Below are 20,455 nucleotides of genomic sequence, written 5' to 3' on the forward strand. Positions count from 1 at the left end.
CGGCCCCAAACCCAAATGCCTGCCGGTCCTTCATCAGGCCCCTGGACTTATAGAAAGTGGACCGACCCACATTACTTCCTGTCTAAATTTAGAAAATAAATAAGAAAAATAATAAAACATCAACAGTTATCAACCTACAAATAAACTCTGTAAATAATACAAAAAAATAGAAATGTAAGAATAAAGTAACAGAATTCAAATGGATAAAGAAATGACGAAAAAATAGCTCCAACAACTTCTATTCCGCCTTTCCTCGCTCTGTATGTCGGTATTACGTACGACCCGTTGCCATGGCAACCGACAAACAACAGCTCAACGAGCAGATAGAGCAGAGATTACCGATCCGGGGAATCAACACCAAAAAAACAAACATTTCCCACACAAAAAAGTAGCAAAAACACTAAAACAGAACATCCAGTCTGTTACATTATGTTGTCAGGCTTAATGTCTATATTGTGATTATTAATAAGTTTTCGCCTGAACACCGCGGTGGTTGATTAGCTGATTTAAACAGCTGCTCTACTGATGACTTGGTGGGCGGGTTGTTTAGTGCTAACGGAACCAAAACACACCGAACTGCGCAGCACATGCTAAGGCTATCAAAGTTAATACGAGGCCAGCAACAGTTAGGCTAGTATAACTGACCCACTGCTCACTTGTTCAATATTTTCTTTAAAATTAAAACGTTTTCCTCACCTGTGAAATCTCAAGCCCTTATTACCATTATCTATGGTTGACTTAACTGCTAAACATTTCGTCCGTTGCTATGATTATTTGCGCGATTGTAGTATTTTCCTGACCACCGATATTCCTGACTCAATGGACAGCAATGACGTATATGTGACTTACGATAAATCACTAATGTCCAGTCCAGTAATATATATATCCATCAATGCTGCTGGCGCTCTGTCCTTCTCTCGCACATCCAGCTACTCAGCAGTGGCTGAGTACCAGATATACCATGTCAGGAATCCTGTGCTTATTTTAAAACAGGTTACATTGTGTTACATTCAATGTTGTCGTAAAAAAGAGTTTCATGCGCTTAATGTCCTATTTGCCATAACTATTTGAATTCATTGTCGCCAGCTGGGGTGGCAACAGGGGTGGCAAGGCTCTCGTTTGGGGTGGCAACTGCCACCCCATGCCACCCCAGTAGATCCGCCCCTGAACCATAGCAATAATCCAGGATTATAGATGTTCTTTCTCCAAGTGGCATTGCTATCCTCCTGCTCTGAGTCATTGACTTGTGTTTATGTCCGAGCGTTTTCTATTACATCAGTGTTTCGCTGCAAATGTAAAAAGGTGTTTCATGGATTACTTTTCTCTTTCATGACCTGCTGCTGAAGGTTTAGAGGTCCTTTATTATCTCTTACACCTGTGGAGAGCCATTTTTTTTCCTGCAGCAGCCACATATCTATTCAGACGTAATGCTGTCTAGAGAGACCAGCTGAGCGTATGTCGGGTGTGAATTCGACTGTTTGCTCTTTAGAATCCCTCATCTTCTGTCACTTTAAGAAAGAATAACTGCACTTACTCTTTTGGGAACGTCTCAGACACTTTCAGAAAATGTTGGTCAATGTTTCAAATGATGCACTGAGTACAGATATCCAATAGGTTGAAAAATAAAGGATTAAAAATGGCTTAAATCAGAAAGAAAAAAAATTGAAACTAAAGATAGTTTCTGAAATTACCATTAACATTTACTGAGTAATGGAGGGTTAAATGGTGGGGCATCTGTTAGTGCTGTTGCTTGGAATCAAGATGGTTTGAGTCTTGGATGGTACCTTTCTGCACTGAGTTTGGAGAAAGTATATATTTGTACATTTGTCACTTGTCAATAGAAAACTTTTCTGTAAAATATAAATTAAAACTGATGTCGCAATCTTGTTTATTTTTGTAAATATTTAACTATAAATGTAATAAAAAGTAGATCTATGTTAGCCCAGAACTCTCAGTCAAACACAACTGTCACAGAAATAAAGTTTCATTCGGTATTACTAAGTTGTGCGAAGATGTAATGAGAAACTTAAAAATAAACGGCCCCATGCACATTTACTGGCATGTAGAAACTGTGTAAAAGCCTTAAAACAATTAATATTTTTTATTTTATTTTAAAATAATCTCATACACTTAGGAAGAAAATCCAAATTTTAGGATCAATTGAAACTGTAAAAAACTCATATCTTATAAAGTATTAACATTTTTGCTGACAAAATTCCCAAGACCAAGTGCTATCCCTAAAATTCATTTAAAACATTTCATTACTTGAGTATTTTGTCACTGTGTGTTAGTTTATCTTGTTGTGTAGAATTAACACCACATAGAAGACATTTCACTTCCAAAATTGGAAAGACAAGAGAACATACCATTCAAATAAGGCAGACGAGTCTCAATCTTCAAGTCAAGGAAAATAGCTATCTACTTAAACTTAACCTTATCAGTTAACTGATTGAACAGGTTAGGGGTTTTAGTGTTAGCTTGTGCTGCTAAAATAAAAAAGGAACATGTTTAAAGCCTAACTCTGACGGACGGATGGATGGACGGACGGATGGATGGATGCAGTGGACGTCTGTTTTTGTCTGCTATCAATAATAATGGGAGTAAAACAGCAGCATGCAGTCCTGGTGTAGAGAAAACACTGTAGAGTAATGAATTAAGTGGTGCTGTGACTGCAGGAAGAGGATGAAAAAAAAAAAAAACTCATGAGATGGGATGGAAAAAGGGAAAAGAACTGAGAGGGTGTCATCAAAAGCACTTAGACACCTAGACGTGGTGAAGAACAACATTGATCTAAACCTTAAAACAAATGGGCTACAACACCAGAATTCACCGGATGTAACATCTTCCAGCTAAGAACAGAAAACTGACCTTAATGCCTTGGGAAGCTTTCCAACACATAGCTAAATTTATGCCATGAAGACAGTTCTGAAGGCAAAAAAGAGAGAGGAAAACGGAGTCCCACCCGGTATTAGCGAGATGTAGGCTACTTAATAAAGTGGCCTTTGAGTGCACATCCAGAAATAAATAAATAAATAAATAAATAAATAAATAAATAAATAAATGGCAACAGGTGCGCTGATTAGAGAAGTACAGGCAGTAAATCGAGCTGAAATGTCAACGTGAAATGAACTTTTAAAACTTAAACCAAGAAACGAGCATCAATAAAATAACAGGAAACAAAAGTTAATTTAATTTCACCACAAAGCATTCGGCCTCAATAACGTCAACTATGTACACCCACTGGATAACAGGAGTTAATTAAACTAAAAAACAACAACAACAACAACAAAACTATACTATGATACATAATGTAAATTAAATTCAAATGTTTAATTTGTCTTATTTTGAGCGCACCTAGTGGCTGCGCGCTCTGAAAGTAAGTCATGCGCACATCTCCAAAGTTGGACACTGAGCTTTACCCCCCCTCATTTCCATGGATATATAAGATCATTACGAGAACATAATTCCCTGTTATCTCTTCTGCATTCTGTGACTGCGAGAGAGATGGAGAGTATTCACTCCAACGCATCGCGCAGCAGCATCACTTGATCGCGCAGCTCCCCTCGGATGATGTGGTATGCCGGCGTGGCCATCGCCTCCGTTTACGGGGCCATCAGCGTTTTGGGACTCATCGGCAACATCACGCTCATCAGGACGTTTTGCTCGGCCAAATCTATCCGCAATGTTCCCAATCTGTTCATGTCGAGCCTTGCGCTGGGGGACGTTTTGCTGCTGGTGACATGCGCTCCGGTGGACGCCAGCCGCTACCTTTCAGACGAGTGGCTGTTCGGGAGAGTGGGCTGTAAGGTCATCCCCTTCATTCAGCTCACCTCTGTTGGGGTGTCCGTGTTCACCCTCACGGCCCTCTCTGCCGACAGGTAAGCTGCTGTTTTCACTTGAAATCCGTTGTCTAAGCAAACATTCAGTATTGATCAGCTGAATGTTGTGATCAGCTATTTTTTAGTTCACAAACAGAAAATTGGTCACTACTTATTTATTTTTAGTAATTAAGTGATGCTGCTGAGCCACGTTTCACATATTTACTCCTAAACTAAACATGTAATGACTAAATAAATAAAAAATGTGTGAGTCAAAGCTGTTGGACAATTCTTTAAACACATAGAATGTCTAATCTACGTAAATTAGACATTCCTTCCAGTTTTTAAAAAAATCACCATAGTTTCTTTTACAGAGCATTTCATTCAGTGAATTGTGCCTGAGCCTTTTCCTCCCTTTTCTGCCATTTGCGTAGTGCCTTGAAAACTGATTCAGGTTCATCGTTATGGAGGTCTCTCTCTAAACCTTTCAGTACTGACAAACACGCAGCTGACAGGCTGGTTAAATTTAGCTGATTAAATTAGCTTTAAATTTAACTCCAGGTTTGATCCAGCAATGTCACGGGAGAAAAAAAAAATGTGTTTGACTGTGTTTCTTTGTTGTGGAACAGGTTACACACAGGTATATTAAAAAAAAACAACAACAAAAAACCATTCAATGTAAGGACACTCAGAGGGGACCCGGAAATTCAACCACACACAGGAGTATACAAAAAGGAAAAAAGTTTATTTTTTCTTATACTGGTTACTGCACAGGGAGAGGTCATCAACACAGCACTGAGGAGAGAGGGGAGAAGACTGGTGATGCACGGATAAAGGAGGGGTATCTGAGAAATGTTCAGCTTAACTGACCTGTAGAGCAATGGACGGGCGGAGCAGAGGAACAGAGGGTCCGATGACAGGGAGATGCAGGAAACCAATGGAACAGGGTTCTGAGGAGGCAATGAAGATCTCCACGGGGAGATCCAAAATGCGACACCCAGGGACTTTGTCAAGTATCAGGCTGAGGTCATACACAGGAGGACAGAGAGAACAAACTTAGTTTTGAGGGGCAGGCAGTAATCGGTGGTCAAGAGGCAGAGCTTGGGTCAGGGTCCAGAAATCCAGAATAGAAGGGATCCGTGAGGGGCTTGGCAGGAGGGGAAAATCCGTGGTCAGAAGGAGGGTCGAAGAAACACTTGAAGGCTTGGAATGAAACGCTGGATCACTACTGGCTCGTGGCTGTCGATAATCTGGCAAGGAAGCAGAGGCTGAGGGGTGTTTAGATAGGGCAAGGCCCAGGTGGAACAGGTAAGCAATCAGGTGTGGCAGGGGGACTGAATGAGTGCTTAACACAGCATGGACAGGACATGAATCATAACATTCAAACTTCGTTACGTAGATAGAAAACATGTAAAACAACAGAGATTTTCTATTTATCTTCCCTTTATACATTCATTTCCCACTGGCCGATTATTTAACATGGTATTACATAAAATGTTTCCGCCTGAATGTAGATTTTATATATTTCATTTTCCCTTTTTTGTTGTTTGTAAAGATTTTTACCACACAAAAATATTGGTGACATTTTTATTTCACCAATATTGAATGGCAGATGAAATTAAGCTCGAGAGTGCATCTGGAACGTATCCACAGTGCTTCATTTTGCCCCACATTTTATTACTTTACAGCCTTGACCCATAAGTCACACTAAATTAATCCTTTCCTGAAAATGATCCACACACATACTCAACTATGACAATGCAGAAAAAAGCTTTTGTGCCTTTTTCAAATTTATCACAAACAATAAATGCTAATAAATCACATTTACGTAAGTATTCACACCCCTTGCTCAATACTTTGTTGATCCACATTTGGCAACAATGACACCTCAAGTCTTTTTGAATATGAATCTCTGCATCGTTGTCATATTTAAAATGGTTTCCTTAACAAATATCAAACAGGCTCATTGTGCTTTTTCTTAGACAGACGTCATACAACGATTGTAAAAGTGTTTTGACAATTCCCTGAAGAAGCTTGTTGGATCAGCGTCTGTACTTCCCAGTGATACTTTCTGAATAGCATCGCTGTTGAAGTAGGTTTTTCCATGCTGAAGCTTATCACCTTTTTTCTGCCAAACTCACCACAAGTCATGCATTGAACTGGCCAGGGTGATTATGCAAATGCAGCACAAATACAGACACTCAGCTGTGTAAATGTCAGCTAATTAAGAAGTTGCACTCATGACATTGTCAGGACCTCAAATAGCCTGGAAATTCAAATTCAAATTCAAAAATACTTTATTAATCCCAAAAGGGGAAATTAACTGCCATCCATTCCTCTCATGTCAGTCAAATGGTATTTCTGAGCAAGTTTTTACTATTATGGCAGTCAGCATGCAAAAAAACAAAGAATGTATGTCAAAGTTATTCTCCAATGCTGTGGTAAATTGAAGTCTCTCTTTCAGGCTGCCTGGCACAGGTCACACTGTTGTCCTGATATAAATGAAGAATGGTGGAACCAGGGACTGATCGCTGTGCTATTGATTGTGTTGATTATCATAAAAGTGCTCTGTTTTTACTGGCTGTATCATTATATCCTTTAGTGGCTTAGAGGCAAAAAGCAACAATATCCCACCTTGCTACTCACATACAGTATACCCCACATAGAGAGGAAGAATGGTATTCCAGTATAAAAAGTTTTTTATATGTGCCTCAGAAAATAAATTCCTATTCTCCAGCTTAGAAAAAAAAACAAAACAAAAAAAAAACACACACTTTTAGGTGTTTCAAGGTGAATTACTAATTTAGTCAAAATAGAGGTGTGAGTTCTTATATACATATCTAGGAAGTGGCATACATTTTTCCTGCAATTGAAAGCACTTACAAAATGAAAAAGTGCCCATACAAAAGCTCAACCAAGCCTACTTACATCTAACATGTATTCTGTCAAGCACAAAGAACAGCAACAGACTGCAATAGAAAGCTTTATTACTGTTGTACACAACAGACCTGCAAGTATAACAAAATTACAGATGCTACATTCAAAGTGCTATTTGATCCTACTATTAAAAATAAAAGAATGAGAGAAGCGTTTTACGTGCTCCCATGGATTTCTCTGAAATCGCTTTAATCAACAATTAAAAATATTTATTATCTGTTTTTTTTTAATCAGGTACAGGGCCATCGTGAAACCCCTTGATCTTCAGAAATCGACCACCACAGCCAGCATTGTCCTGCGAGCGGCGTTCATCTGGGTCTTCTCCCTCATCTTGGCAATCCCCGAGGCCGTGTACTCGGACCTCCACGCCTTCAACGTGACCTCTACAAACGAGAGCTTTGTCACTTGCGCCCCCTACCCCCACGCTGGGAAACTGCACCCTCAGATCCACTCCATGGCCTCCTTCCTCATTTTTTACGTGATCCCCCTGTTGGTGATAAGCGTGTACTACACCTTTATCGCCCGCAGCCTTTTCAAGAGTGCGTCCAGCCTTCCCATGGAGGGGAACGTCCATGCACGACGACAGGCTAGTGTTTAAGCTTTGATTGCAGTTTCCTTACAACAGCTAACTGAAAATGTCCGTGTCATTTTCTTAAATTTCACCACTTCAATGTCGTTCTCAAAGGAAAACTATCCATACTGCCTTTTTACCATTATACTCTTTATACCTCTAATTTCCGTCATCTGTTTTGGATTTACTTTCAAAATACAAATATATTACAACACAATGTCAGCAAGCTGTGTTTAAGTGCCTCTTGCCATTAGTTTTATGTTTGTTTTAATACCATGGAAAAAAAAAATCTACATTTAATGCCAGGCATGTATTTTATTCCTCGATAACATTGTGAAACGGTTTCGTTCAATCGACAGGTTGAATCCAGAAAGCGCTTGGCCAAGACGGTTCTGGTGTTCGTTGGTCTCTTTGCTGTGTGCTGGCTGCCCAGTCACGTCATCTACTTATACCGCTCCTATCACTACTCCCAGGTAACCATGAAGAACATTGTCATTGTTTTAGGTCTAGGTAAAATTTTAAATCTTCTGCAGTTTCCTTTCTTTAAAAATCTATTCCTCACAGTTTCCTCACTGCATTAAGTTAAAGTTTCCGACCTAAATCTGTTTGGAGCACCAAACCGTATAAGATAAGCAAAATCTCTCGATTCATTTTCTAATAATCTTTCATAAAGCCCTGTAATATAGACATGGAAAAATGGGACAAATGTAATTAAACACTGTAACGTTTGTTACTTCTTTGCTTCTATTTATTTTCTTCTATAGAAAATATTTCTGTGAGTTTATGAACTGTTCAAGATTGGTCTGATTTAATTGTCAGTGTTAAATTGCTCATGTTTTAATTTTGGTGTCTTTTTTGCCTAATTATAATCTTTTTGTTGTATTTATTCAGTTTTAGAAATGTATTCCTGTTGCTGTCAACAAGTTTTTGACAATCTTGCCAGAGTGAAAGGTTTTGTTGGTATCAAAGTAGAGGTTATATTCTCCAGAAAGCTAAGTGGGCTCAGTTCTTTATATTTTTCACCTGACATGCTACATATATCATATAAAGTTCTCAAATGAAGTGAAAAAAAGAAAAATCTCTGAGAAGACAGTAATTTTAAGTCATATTTTACCAGAATTGTTTCCCCTACTCTATCAATGTACTCTACAAATGCACCAGTGACTACTGGTGTTGTGTACATACAGTATTTGTGGTATATGAGTTTAATTCAACTCTCCGTTATAGCTAGTCAGGATTGTTACTTACAAAGTTTGATTGAGCCTTTATTGGTTTTCTCATTGAGGATTTTCAGTTTGGGTCTCAATCTAACACTTTTTAGTTGTCTTTAAATAAAAGCTTCACTATAGTCCTGCTGCTCCAAAATGACAAACACAAACAAATAATTAGTTTTTAAGGGGATGGATTTCATAATAGGAACAATTAAAATTAACAATGGAAAAAAAAAAGTGTATTTAGTCTCAGCATGTTTGACTGACACGTACATATGAAACACTAAGGTGTAAAAGAAAAAGGAAAAAAAAGCGAAGAAACGGACAAAATACCTTTTCACACTACTTTACATATGCATAATCCGTTTCTTTCTCTCCTCCACCAGGTGGACACGTCTCTGGGTCACTTTGTGTTCAGCATTGTTGCTCGGATTCTGGCCTTCACTAACTCCTGCATGAACCCGTTTGCCCTTTACCTGCTGAGCAAAAGCTTCAAGAAGCAGTTCAACCAGCAGCTGTGCTGCTGCTGTCATGTCACGTTCAAACACTCCCCACAGAGCCCAACACATTATAACACACGCATGACTTCAGTCCACAGCACACATCACTCTGTGGCAAGCCTGACGATGATCAATGGCAGGCAGCTCTGCCAGGAGGACTACGTATAAAAGTGTTTGTGAGAGAGAGGGTCGTCAATTTGGGATCTTTTTCTCCACATGAAAAGCGAAACGCATGTAGAAAATCTAGACTTTAAAAACACTACAGAGAGTTCTGTGGTGATGTTTTTGTGTAAAATGTTCGGTGTAGAATTGAGATTGTGCTTGTGAAATAACGTCAGAGCTGTTTACATTTTTTCAGATTTTTTTTTTTTACACTTTTAAAGTTTCTAGGCTGCATTTCTGCATTTGAGAAGATGGCCTACAATCTTTTCATCTTAAGAGTCGTGTACAGTTTTGCAAATTATGTGGTTAATGATCAATTTGTGCTTGTATATATCTATTTATCAGTTTGTTTTTGAATGAATCTTCTGATGGTCTATTCCTAAAATAATATAAAACGTAAGCAAAAGAAAGAAAACAAAAGAACAGGCGTTGGTACATCAGTTGGAAGCAGTCTTGGTATTTTGATGGACAAGGCAGTGAAGAAAGTCTCAACCTCCAAAAAAACAGAAAAAATAAATTAAGTCCAAATTAAGCCACCTAGGAACACATTAAAACTTACATAATTTCCAAAATATTTCTAAAATAATTCATCATTAGTTAGTTTTAAATGGTGGTTAGTGTTTTAAATTTTTGTAATATTTAGGTAAAGTTTCCGCAGTGGTTTTTTGATCAGCGTCATTCTACGGGTTCTGAGTTACTTCAAATCCAAATTTTCTCTGGCGTGAGCCAAACTGGGAAACAATCCACATAAACCATCCAGGGAGCTGGGCCAGATCTCCCTGACACAGAAAGGCAAATTGGTTCAGACATCTGTTTGCTTGGAGACCCGGTCCGTTTCACAAAGAGTTGATCCGACAAGTTCAGGACCGCAGTTCAGCTTCTTTATTCTACTGCTATGGAGGTTCTGATGAGCTAAGATGCTGACAGGAACACTGAAGAACTCATTGTTTTTCTTCTCCTAATTTTGTTTAAAAATAGCATTAGATATTACAGCTTCACAGTTTGATTCTGGAAAAAAACAACAACTTTTGATTAAAATTAAACCTTTAGTTGGCACAGATAATTTCTCAGACTTATTTTTTTTTTATTCCTATTTTTGGCAGGATAAAAATTGTGGAGTATGTTATTTATATTCTGTTAAATACATCAGTAGGAAATAGATGTTGATGTGATGATAATGAATGTATTTGTTGACTATGTGCAGTTCATTTGTTTAATGAAATACACCTTCATTTTGACAAAAGTCCAGAGCCTCCTCTCTTCTCTTAAATTGCAATAAAATCATTCATTGTCTTAGGTGAAAAATTCATAATCCAAAGAACGATTAGGAGATTGACTGAGACTGAAGTCAGCTTTTGTAAATTAAGTCGTACACCCTTGTTTATTAAACCATACAAATAAAAGTTTGCAGATGCGAAACATGTGGCAACTGCGGTGTAATTAATTCAATGTTTCTAAGAAAGAAAAGCTCAAGCTCAGTCTTGTGTGAGTGTGTAATTGAGTCTGTTCAGTATTTGTACAGATTGAGTATTTGGCCAATGTATTTGAAGACTAAAATGTAAATTATACTGAGTAAAGTATGTTTTTAATAGTATTCAGGCATTTTTATTGCAAAAAAAAAAGTAATGACACTTGTTAGATCTATTGGTTTTGTTGGCTTTGTTATGTTCTTGATGATTTATTTTTATATTTTAAAACAGGATGTTTTATGGACAGCAATTCTGAGTAAAGATAAACAACGTAATAGTCTGTTTTATTTTTTTGGTTAAGACAATAAAGCTACATCCTGCAAAAATCACATGAATATTGGTTTTAACCATGTCACAGGAAAGTTGTTAAGAAACTTCAACCAAGAAATAATGCAACAAAAATACAATTTGTGCAACATAAAACCAACCAGAGATATTTCAGTCTTAATTTATAGACGTTGTACGTTCCAGGAACTGAACCTGTTGTTTCAGCTGCCCTAAAAGACCCTCTTCCAGCAGCACATGCAGCCAGCTGACTCGTTATTAATGCTGATGAATGGAGCTTAATGCGATGATCTTCATCCAGTGAGACAAGGTTTCAGTGGCACGTTAAGATATTTTTAGGTCTTTAAAAATACAGAGGAGCGCCGTCTCGCATCCCGTCAGCAACTGTTTGTCAATTTGCCAACAAATGTGCCTAATGTTGGAACAACATGCATGAAATTAAAATTTATTCACACAATTGCGATAGGATACCTCAGCCTGATGTTCTCATTGTTATCGGGTTTTGTAAATAAACAGGCCTCTGACCACCATCGGCCTCATCAGAGGGGTCCCTGCAGCAACCCTGTGTGTGAAAAGACCCATGGGATGAGTCGTTTCTTGACCCACTGTTTCTGCTTGGGTTTGTTGCCTTTTGTCATTTTACATTTAAATCTTCTGGGTTTTTTTTTTATTTTTTTTTTAGAAATGCTCTAGAAATGAAGGCAGCAAGACCTTCAGGGACATCACATTATGCATGGGACTGACCAAGCTGACAGTCTTTTTAGGGGGAACAAAGACACCTTTCTTACACCTTTACTACAAAATATTCACAGTATTGCCAATTAAAAAGGCCCACTGGCTCACAGGGGAAACTGTGAGCCAGTAAAGACTCAACCCTGAGTGAGTGTCACTGTGACAAATCCACAGCTGAGACGATGAGCATGTTTCCTGGAATCGTCAAGTTCTGCCTGGTTGTTGTATTTAATGTGGTGTCCTGTATTGTGTTTTACGTTTTGTTTGGATTTATTCATCATCTTGTTGCTGCTACTCTGAACCACCACTGGTTGAAGTTGTTTGTGGGTCTTGATATTTTCCCGTCAACATATTTTGACATATTCTCACATTGTTTTTTTTTTTTTTTATGTAAGTGAAAGTCGTTATTGAAGATGTCAGTTTCCTTCCACATCTTTCTGAGAAATCAAGTTAGGAAGTATAATGAGTTAAAGACATTAAACTAACCACAAACTCGCAATTTGGTTTGAATTTTAAAATAAAATAGTTTTTGCTTCTCAAAAAGGCACAAAAAAGCAATATGGAAGGACCATCATATGTCTGGACTTTGGGTGGTTTGGATTTTTCTGGGTTTATAGCTTTTATTATTTTTCTGTTTCCCCTTTGATTAGGCTGTTTCTCTTTAGTTCACTCTGTTCTTAGTTATTTTAGTAAGTTCATCTTTGCTGGTTATTTCTTGTGTCCAGTTGTGGCTAAGTTTGTTTCCTCACCTCCTCCTGCTGGTGTTTTTGTCTCTTTTCTCTCTTTTGTTATTTCTCTTTCCCTCAGCTCTTCCCTTACAGCTGCATCAGTTTTGTAATTAGTTCTGCTCCATTGTTCCAGCAATCACACTTCCCAGTAATTAAGCACTTTTGTTTCATTCACTCCTTGCTGGTTCCTTCTATTTGCCTCATGTTTCCCCAGACCAATATGGATCTGTGCTCTTCTTGTTGGTAACTATGTGAAAGTCACAGCTGAAATCAAGACTTAGTGAACCAAGAAACAAACAACTAAACAGGTTTATGTCAAAAAAAAAAAAAAAAAGTGACACCGAATGTTTATTCGCCCCTAAAACTAATAGCCAAATTTCATACCTCATTGTAGGGATGAAATGTTGGAGCCTGTAAACTTCTCTAACAGGTTTTTGTTTTGTTTCAATAAGCTAAATTTTCCAAGGTGAAATGGCTGACTGAGGAAAAACTTCAGAAATCCGTCAGTCTGAGCACATGAGATTCTTTCACAATCCAAACTTTTATTAATCAGCTTGAAAATCAAATAAGGTCACGAAAGGTCAGAATTTCAATGTCGTCTCCAAAGTATCCATTTTAGAAAGCACGTTCTGTGTTAAAATGAAGATCTGATTGGATTTCCTCATGAATTAAGTTGTAATTTTGTGTATAAAGATGCAGTTATGAACCCTGGGGATTTTCACAAGATGGTTTACAGCTGCCTCTTAACTGCTAAACAATGTTTTGATTAAGTGGGAGTCACTTTAAAGTATTCTTGGTTTGCATTATATTTATTAAGGCCTCTCTAAGATGGACAGCTTAAGAAGTCCCACTTTGCAAATGCTAACAATTTTAGTTATTCTTGCGATTGTTTCTTATCAAACTTTAGTTTCCTAAAAGGTATTTGGTCATAAATGTATATATATAAAAAAAAATCAACAATTAGATTATATTACTAGCTCGTTTATACAATTAAAACAGTTGCTTATATGAAACATTAGCATAAAGAGCTCAACTCAGGTAAACATCAGGAACGTTAAAAGAAATAGGAGTACTCCAATTCTACAAGAAGAGGGAGACAAAATTCTTCCTTTTGTCAAAGCCAGCAGCAGCCGACTCCCTTTAGTTTGGCTTTTTTTTTATTTAAAGAAAGTAAAAGAGAAACAAATTTGCTCCTCAAGTTCAAAATATTTTGCGCTCACGACAGAGATGACTGCATTCAGATACTGCAATGTCTGACCTATTAATGAATCACAAAAATCAATTAAGAGCCTTGTACAACAGGAATGTACCAACATCATGTCTTCCTCTTCACATTTTATCGACTGGAAGCATTGTTGTGGAAAGAAATTTTATAAACCCACATGAAAATCAATCCTTTTTTTCTACTTCAACAGCAAAATGAACAGAAAAACAAATGTTTTGGAGATGCTCGGAGTCTTTTCCTCACCCTGCTGCTTCCTCATGGCTCTGGGGGTTTTAAAGGAGACATATTTTAGATTTGAATAGAGATCACTCTTCAGATTTCCATTAAGAAGTCTGTCTTAGTGTGCTCTTTGAGTCTGAGCAAGACTTTATTTTATTTCCTACATATAATCAACTCTCTGATTGCAGAAGTTTACTTAAGATATTTTCTTCTTGTCATTTTTGACTTAAAAGGGCATATATATATATATATATAAATATATAGACTTTTTATGACAACTAAAGTTAGCTTAGTTGCTGATTAAGCTATAAAATGGCACTATGTGGCTGGAAAACATTTTTTTTGTTTGTTTTAAATCACGTTATAATGTTATTCTCTCATCACAAACATACCTGGAGTGTTTCTTGGATTCTTTCATGCGTGTTTGAGGACTCCTTTTGTCCCCAGTAGCAGCCATTTGGACCCTTGCTCATGCAAAGTGCCGCCTGTTTACTCGCTGCTCCTTCATGGGGCTGCAGACCCCGGTCGAGCACAGAGCTCCCCTCTGTGAACCCACGTTCTTCACTCGGCTCCAGCAGACTCGTGGCAGCAGCGTAAATTTACTAAGTCAAAATTTCAAACTGAAAACTATATTTTCTTTCTAAACTGTCAGTGCAAGATTGTTTTAAAGCTACAAAATAAATAAATAAAAAATATATGTATATTTTTTTTATGAATTAATACTTCTTATAGAAGTGGCAATGAATGTGGAGAGGCCTTCTTTTTCAAAATTTTTCAACGCAGACCTGCTCAGACATTGGTAATAAAGAATGAAAGAAGAAGAACCACTTTGATTCTGAACGCAGAGTTCTGGGCTAACCTGGATGTAAACAGCAGAATATCAGAGAAACAAAGACGTCAGCAGTTTGGAATTATAAAAATAATCTTTTATTGTATATGCTACACATTCAGCGCGCAAATAATGAATGCAATATCATACACATTTATACACTGTACATTGATGAAAGCCTAATCCTGTCATGTTAAACCAGTCTATTAACGTGGTCGAGTGAGTTAATATAATTAAAGTGATTTGCATAAATAAGACTAAATAACTTAAAGGACATTTTATGTTAGTCATTGCTCCCCATTGAGCAGCTTGTCGTAATTGTTATGTCCAGTGAAGCTCTACTTGGGCAGTTTGCACCTGCAAGGCAAAGAGAAATCAGTGAGGATCATGAGGATTCAGACTTTTATTTCCTGAATTAATCTGAGTTCAGCGATGGTCTTAGAAAGCAAAGTTTGGTTTTTATTTCTCTAGAGTCAAGCAAGTTTATTATTACCACAACATGAGTGCAAAGTATTTCACACAATTAAAAAAAATGTCTTTCGGGCAGGTTAAACTAATCAAAGCAAAACAAAAAACAAAAAAAGGCTGTTATACATAATAGTGATTTTGTAGGATCAGATTTTGTAGGTCTGATCCTACAACAGTTCAATTGCATAAATTTGTTTCTTTTTCTGTAATGATTTGTTTTTACTTTGACAATGCATAATGTAGTTGAAGGAGTAAAGATTTGGAAAAACACAAGGGAGTTTTAGATCAAATTCACTACGATTTCTACCTGAATAAGTCTTTATCAAATTCCTGTGGGTGCCCACACAATTGGCTGAGGTCTGGGCAGACATTCGCAGCGCTCCACGTCGATCTCACAGTCCGACAACCAGGACCTGAGGGGAAGCTCTGCACAAAAGATATTATTGATGCAGCAGTGGTAGTGATAACATTCAAAACTCAACATTTTCTAGGGAGATATTCCTGCATGGTAAACCTTTCCCTTAAAAACAACAACAACAAAAAAACATGACTCTTTAATTTGGGAACATGTCAAAAGATTGAGAAATATTTCACCAAAAACAAACCTGATGTACTGGAGGGGTAAGGTATGCATTTTTCACTTGAACAATCCCAAATCCATCCACTAGCACAAAGTCTCCCAGAGTCCTTTGCTTCCAACATCTCTCTCATCAGAGGGCAGCTGATAATAAACCACATGGGGGAAAACATGAACTCCAACAAAGGTGAGAGAGAGCAAAGCGTTTTTGAGACTTTCTCTACCCACCCACTGCGCCTGCGTAGCTGAGCGTTACGTCGAATTATTGCCGGCTCCATGCATCTGCATGCGGTGTGGTTCGCTACTTTTATCAGCACGGGTTCTGGTACAAGATTAAAAGGCGTTAAGCTGAAAATCTAAAAGACACAATCACAGACAGAGTTGTTAAATTCAACAACTACTGAAAACTACTTCTACTCCTTCAAAACTCAGTCGCATTGTGAGCTACTCACCGTTTTATTCACGTACACAGTAGACGTATTCCTGCAAGTTAGGCCCTCGTCGTTGCAGCAGCCACCACACCTGTCAGCAAAAAAAAATAAAAAAATAAAAAAATAAAAAAAAGACAATCAGAGCTTATCAACGACTGATGTGATGCTGTGGCGTTAGGGATTTTTCTTTTTTCACAATAAATATGATTAAAAGTTGGATTACACGAACTTGTACGCAGAACTCACCTGTGAACAGATACGCAGGGAGGCTTGAAGAAAACTGAGGTATGAGAGTCCAACTCCTGGGCCACATCGATGCACGTCTCCCTGGGCATACACTGAATACTCTGCCACTCTTCTTCTACGGCTAAAGAGGGAAAGCAATGACGAATAGTATTGCAAACCCGCATCCGGTGATTTGCACACGATCCAACCTTTAAGTATCTCTAGGCTATACGGTATCGTTGCGTAGCGTGTGGAGCGGTGCGACCCGACCGAAGGGGGAAAAGAGGAAGCCTCTGTTTGGACCTGGAGCGGCTGCAGCTTCAAGCGGCACTTCCACAGCTTCCAGTCCGGGAAGTCTGTGAGTCGCAGCAGCTCGTCCAGACTGGAGGACGAGCGGACCTGCTTCTCCCACTGTCTCCTTGCCCGCTGAGTTCAAGAAAACACACAGAAACACTGAAACAATCCTATTAACCGGGGTGTAGTTGTGATTGATTTGAAAGTTATTCATGAAAACTGGAACATTTTTAGAGATAGGCATAATTTCTCAATGGAAAAAAAAAGCAAACATTCAAATTAGCACGATACAGATATCTTTATTAAGTGTGGCTATGGATTCAGCATTTAAATTTTATACACAATAAATAGACAATTAGTATGAAAACTACAATCTGTGAATGCTTTTAATTTCATTTTCAATATGCATTCCTAGCAGGAAGTATATGAGTCACACACTGGAGGAACAAATTAATACGACGGCTTTAAATATTCAGCATCAAATGAACATGAGAAAGTTGTGTACTACAAAGTGACATATAGCTGAGCTAAAGCTTATTGTTTTGTATTATGAAGCTGGATCTTTTGAAGCCCAGCTACGTCGCTATGGTAACAGACGCTGATCTCATAACCTGCTGCGAAGTGATGTCCTGCTGAGCATCTCAGTTTAAATTATATGTGAAAATCCTTCTGTGCAAAGCATTATTTTGTCCACATAAATCTCAGAAAAAACTCAGAGTGTCTCTGGCAGGCAGACCATGCCAGGGCAGGGGGTTCACTACCGCTCCATGTTTTCTCCATTTGGGGGGATATCATTGACTCTCACCTGGCGTTCACTTCACAATCCTAAAGATTCAAAAACTGCTTTGCAACTATTTTTAGACCAATAAATATGTTAGTCTCGTCTTACATTTTGTCACTTCCATGTCAAGCCACCACCTGCATGCAGGTGTTTTTACACTAAATCTGGCTGTAATTGGTATCGATTTAACAACACTTTCTAATTGTCGGTGTGTAGCACCTTTTATGTTAAACACATAACATCACCAATAGTATTTACAAATGCTAAAACAATTAAAATGCCAAGACACGTGCTGAATGTACAAACAGTAACAAAATGTTTTCAGCTGGCCGTAACATTCTTGCTGGCACTCCTCCAGAAGGAGTTTTAAAGCCTGGGTTCAAGGGTGTGAGAAAAACCATAAACCCTCATGTTATACTACCACAGGGAGCCAGAGTTCCCATCCTGGCCAAACCAGAATTAAACAGAACCAGAGCCACTCAGATCCCCCATTTGATAGAATCTAAAGTTGCTTAAGTGTAACTAAGCAGCCACTCAGATGCTATATCATAAATTGTTTTTTTTTTTTTGTGAAAGTAATGTTTTTTTCAGCTCTAAGTGGTCTACATTTTAAGTGGTCAAGCATCTAAACGACGTGAGAAGGAAACTGGAAAGCACTTCAAATGAAAATAAAACCTTCCTAGACTAAAAATATGATCTGCAGGTCTTCAAACAGGGGGTGGAGAAACATGAAATAATCAAAATGTTTGGTGTATTTCCTCTCCAGTATAAGCTGAAATTGTGGGTTGTGACTGCGACTGAGTATCAGAGTCACTATAAAGTTTGTGCATAAAGAAACAACTCAAATTGAAAGAGTTTACCTGAATATATGCCTGCATAGTTTGTAATAAGTACCAATGAAGCCAAATGCCTAACATATTTCTAACTGGTATTCTTGTTAAAGCTGAGTAGATGAGCATGGTTGCTGTTAGGACTAAACATGCATCAGTGCAAAGTTTCATAAATGAACTTACCCTGTTGCCACCTTCCCTGTGCATGCTGGAGCTCATGTTTATCCAACCGAGCTCCAACAGCAAGAAAAAGATCCAGCCCAGACTGCATGTCATCTTCTTCTTCATCATCCACGGTTGACTCTCTCCTTGTTTTCTGTGAGCAGGGCTGTAAAAGCTCTGAGAGTTTGCTGCCTCTCCAAATGCTGGATCAGCTGAGAGTCTCAGACCACACACTTTGTCTTTTCACAACTCATCTGCGTCAAAAAAAACAAAAAACTCTTGATCTTCCAGCTGAATGTAGAGTGTGTGTGTGTGTGTGTGTGTGTGTGTGTGTGTATGTGTGTGTTTGAGCCAACCTGTTGCAGCAACCTAGTCAGCTATAAGCCTAAAGGAGAGATGGGCTTTCAACCAGGACGTTCCTGCTAAAGCTTTGATGGAGAAGTTGAGGTTTCCAGTCAGATAATGAGGCTGCTAGACCTGCTGGGTAAAAAAGCTCTTTACTACTAGTGTATTTCAGGGCTTCCAACTGTACGGCTTTGCTGCCTTAGATGGCCTTAATTTTTATGGGAAAACAACCCTGCGTGATAGTAGCTACAAAATTTAGTTTTGACAAAGTCTCAAGAGCTGCTGGTCTTACAGCACCAAGATATATGTGATATATCTATTAACTTATAGATTTCATTTCTATCATTTGTCAAGTCTAGACTTACTGAGCCGCTCCAGGAGCAGGGACATGTGTTTTAAATGTGATCCAGACCACCGTAACGTGTGACGGGAAATAAGATGCCAGCACCACACCCGTCTCCTAGACATCCTATTCTTCCAGACCCATTCTGTTTAGTATTTAATTTGCTGGAAATGCACACACACACACACATACACACAAGAAAAAAACAAAAGCTGCACAGTGGTGCAGCTGGTAGCGCTGTTGATTTGCAGCAACAGATTCCAAGGTTCAAATCCCAGCCTGGGGGTCTTTCAGCAGGTAGTTTGCATGTTCTCCCTGTGGAAGCGTGGGGTTCTCACAGGGTGCTCTGGCTTCCTCCCACAGAGCAAAAAACATGAATGTTAAGTTAGTTGGTCTCTAAATTCTCCTAAGATGTGAGTATGAGTGTGCATGGTGGTTTGTCCTGTTTGTGTTCGAGTTGTGCTGAAATGAGCTGGTAGCCTGTCCAGGATGTCAAACCTTTAAGTATCTCCAGGCTAAACAGTGTTGGTGCGTAGCGCGTGGAGCGGCACGACCCGACCAAAGGTGGAAAAGAGGAAGCCTCTGTTTGGACTTGAGGCGGCTGCAGTTTCAAGCGACACTTCCACAGCTTCCAGTCCGGGAAGTCTGTGAGTCGCAGTCCAAACTAGAGGATGATGCACAAATTTCCACTAAAATGGAAAAAATAAATAAATCAATGACATGCATGTACTGTGTAGTCTGTACCTTCAGATAATACCGGACTGTTTTGCTGAAGGAGTCTGGCTATGAATACTTATTATCTTTTAAGACAATTGATAATTAAACTAGTAATTTAGATCAAAATGACCAAGTTAGGGCGCCAAATTGTTTATTCTCAGTTACTATTTATAAATACTTGCCTGATAAGGGATGTCTTTCAAAACAATAAAGGACAGCATAAGTCTAGCACTGGTGTCTTATACTGAGTAGCAAATATCCTACACATGTGTATGGAACAGACAACTTATCTGGATTATACAAGAGTTTATTAGCAAAAGAGTTCCAATGGGATTTGAAATTTTAATTAAAACAAAAACTCACTACACAACTAAAGCTACAGGGAAGAGAGTAAAATAATGAAAACTAAACCTACTGAAGATAAAAGATTAAAAACATAAAAATAGAATTAACAAAATAATGCAATCATGCCACACACTCCAGCATGATAAACCAGATTGACTTCATGAGGAATTTTTAGTATGTTAGTTAGTTTCACCTAATTCAGACTTGTGTTCTTCATGCAAACACCGGATATATGCAAAGAGTGAAACATT

At 38.3% G+C, this 20,455-nt stretch overlaps 2 protein-coding genes and 1 long non-coding RNA gene across 4 annotated transcripts; 1 reads left to right on the forward strand and 2 right to left on the reverse strand.

The window, feature by feature from the left end:
* Nucleotides 1-3,435: 3,435 nt before the first annotated feature.
* Nucleotides 3,436-9,594, forward strand: grpr (gastrin-releasing peptide receptor). Its single transcript, XM_015039820.1, has 4 exons — nucleotides 3,436-3,878; nucleotides 6,990-7,341; nucleotides 7,686-7,799; nucleotides 8,924-9,594. Exons 1-4 carry the CDS (start codon nucleotides 3,568-3,570, stop codon nucleotides 9,203-9,205), a joined length of 1,059 nt encoding a protein of 352 aa, XP_014895306.1. The 5' UTR covers nucleotides 3,436-3,567; the 3' UTR covers nucleotides 9,206-9,594.
* On the reverse strand, nucleotides 4,543-5,189 carry LOC106952004 (uncharacterized). Its single transcript, XR_001425906.1, has 2 exons — nucleotides 4,689-5,189; nucleotides 4,543-4,613 (listed from the first exon to the last, which is right to left on the reverse strand). It is a non-coding gene; the product is annotated as an uncharacterized LOC106952004 (long non-coding RNA).
* A 5,167-nt stretch (nucleotides 9,595-14,761) lies between the features above and the next one.
* On the reverse strand, nucleotides 14,762-18,710 carry vegfd (vascular endothelial growth factor D). Of its 2 annotated transcripts, none has more exons than XM_015039823.1 (8): nucleotides 18,476-18,710; nucleotides 16,597-16,810; nucleotides 16,409-16,529; nucleotides 16,184-16,253; nucleotides 15,960-16,087; nucleotides 15,760-15,875; nucleotides 15,462-15,580; nucleotides 14,762-15,043 (listed from the first exon to the last, which is right to left on the reverse strand). In XM_015039823.1, the coding sequence occupies exons 1-7, from the start codon at nucleotides 18,581-18,583 to the stop codon at nucleotides 15,477-15,479; spliced, it is 861 nt and encodes a 286-aa protein (XP_014895309.1). In that variant the 5' UTR covers nucleotides 18,584-18,710; the 3' UTR covers nucleotides 14,762-15,043; nucleotides 15,462-15,476. The 2 variants fall into 2 exon arrangements, with proteins under 2 accessions (XP_014895309.1, XP_014895308.1); XM_015039822.1 differs by having other exon boundaries at nucleotides 16,597-16,813.
* Between the last annotated feature and the right edge of the window lie 1,745 nt (nucleotides 18,711-20,455).

Source organism: Poecilia latipinna, unplaced genomic scaffold (assembly GCF_001443285.1).
Source record: "Poecilia latipinna isolate Pla-1442-1.1 unplaced genomic scaffold, P_latipinna-1.0 Scaffold488, whole genome shotgun sequence".
NCBI classification, from domain to species: Eukaryota; Metazoa; Chordata; class Actinopteri; order Cyprinodontiformes; family Poeciliidae; genus Poecilia; species Poecilia latipinna.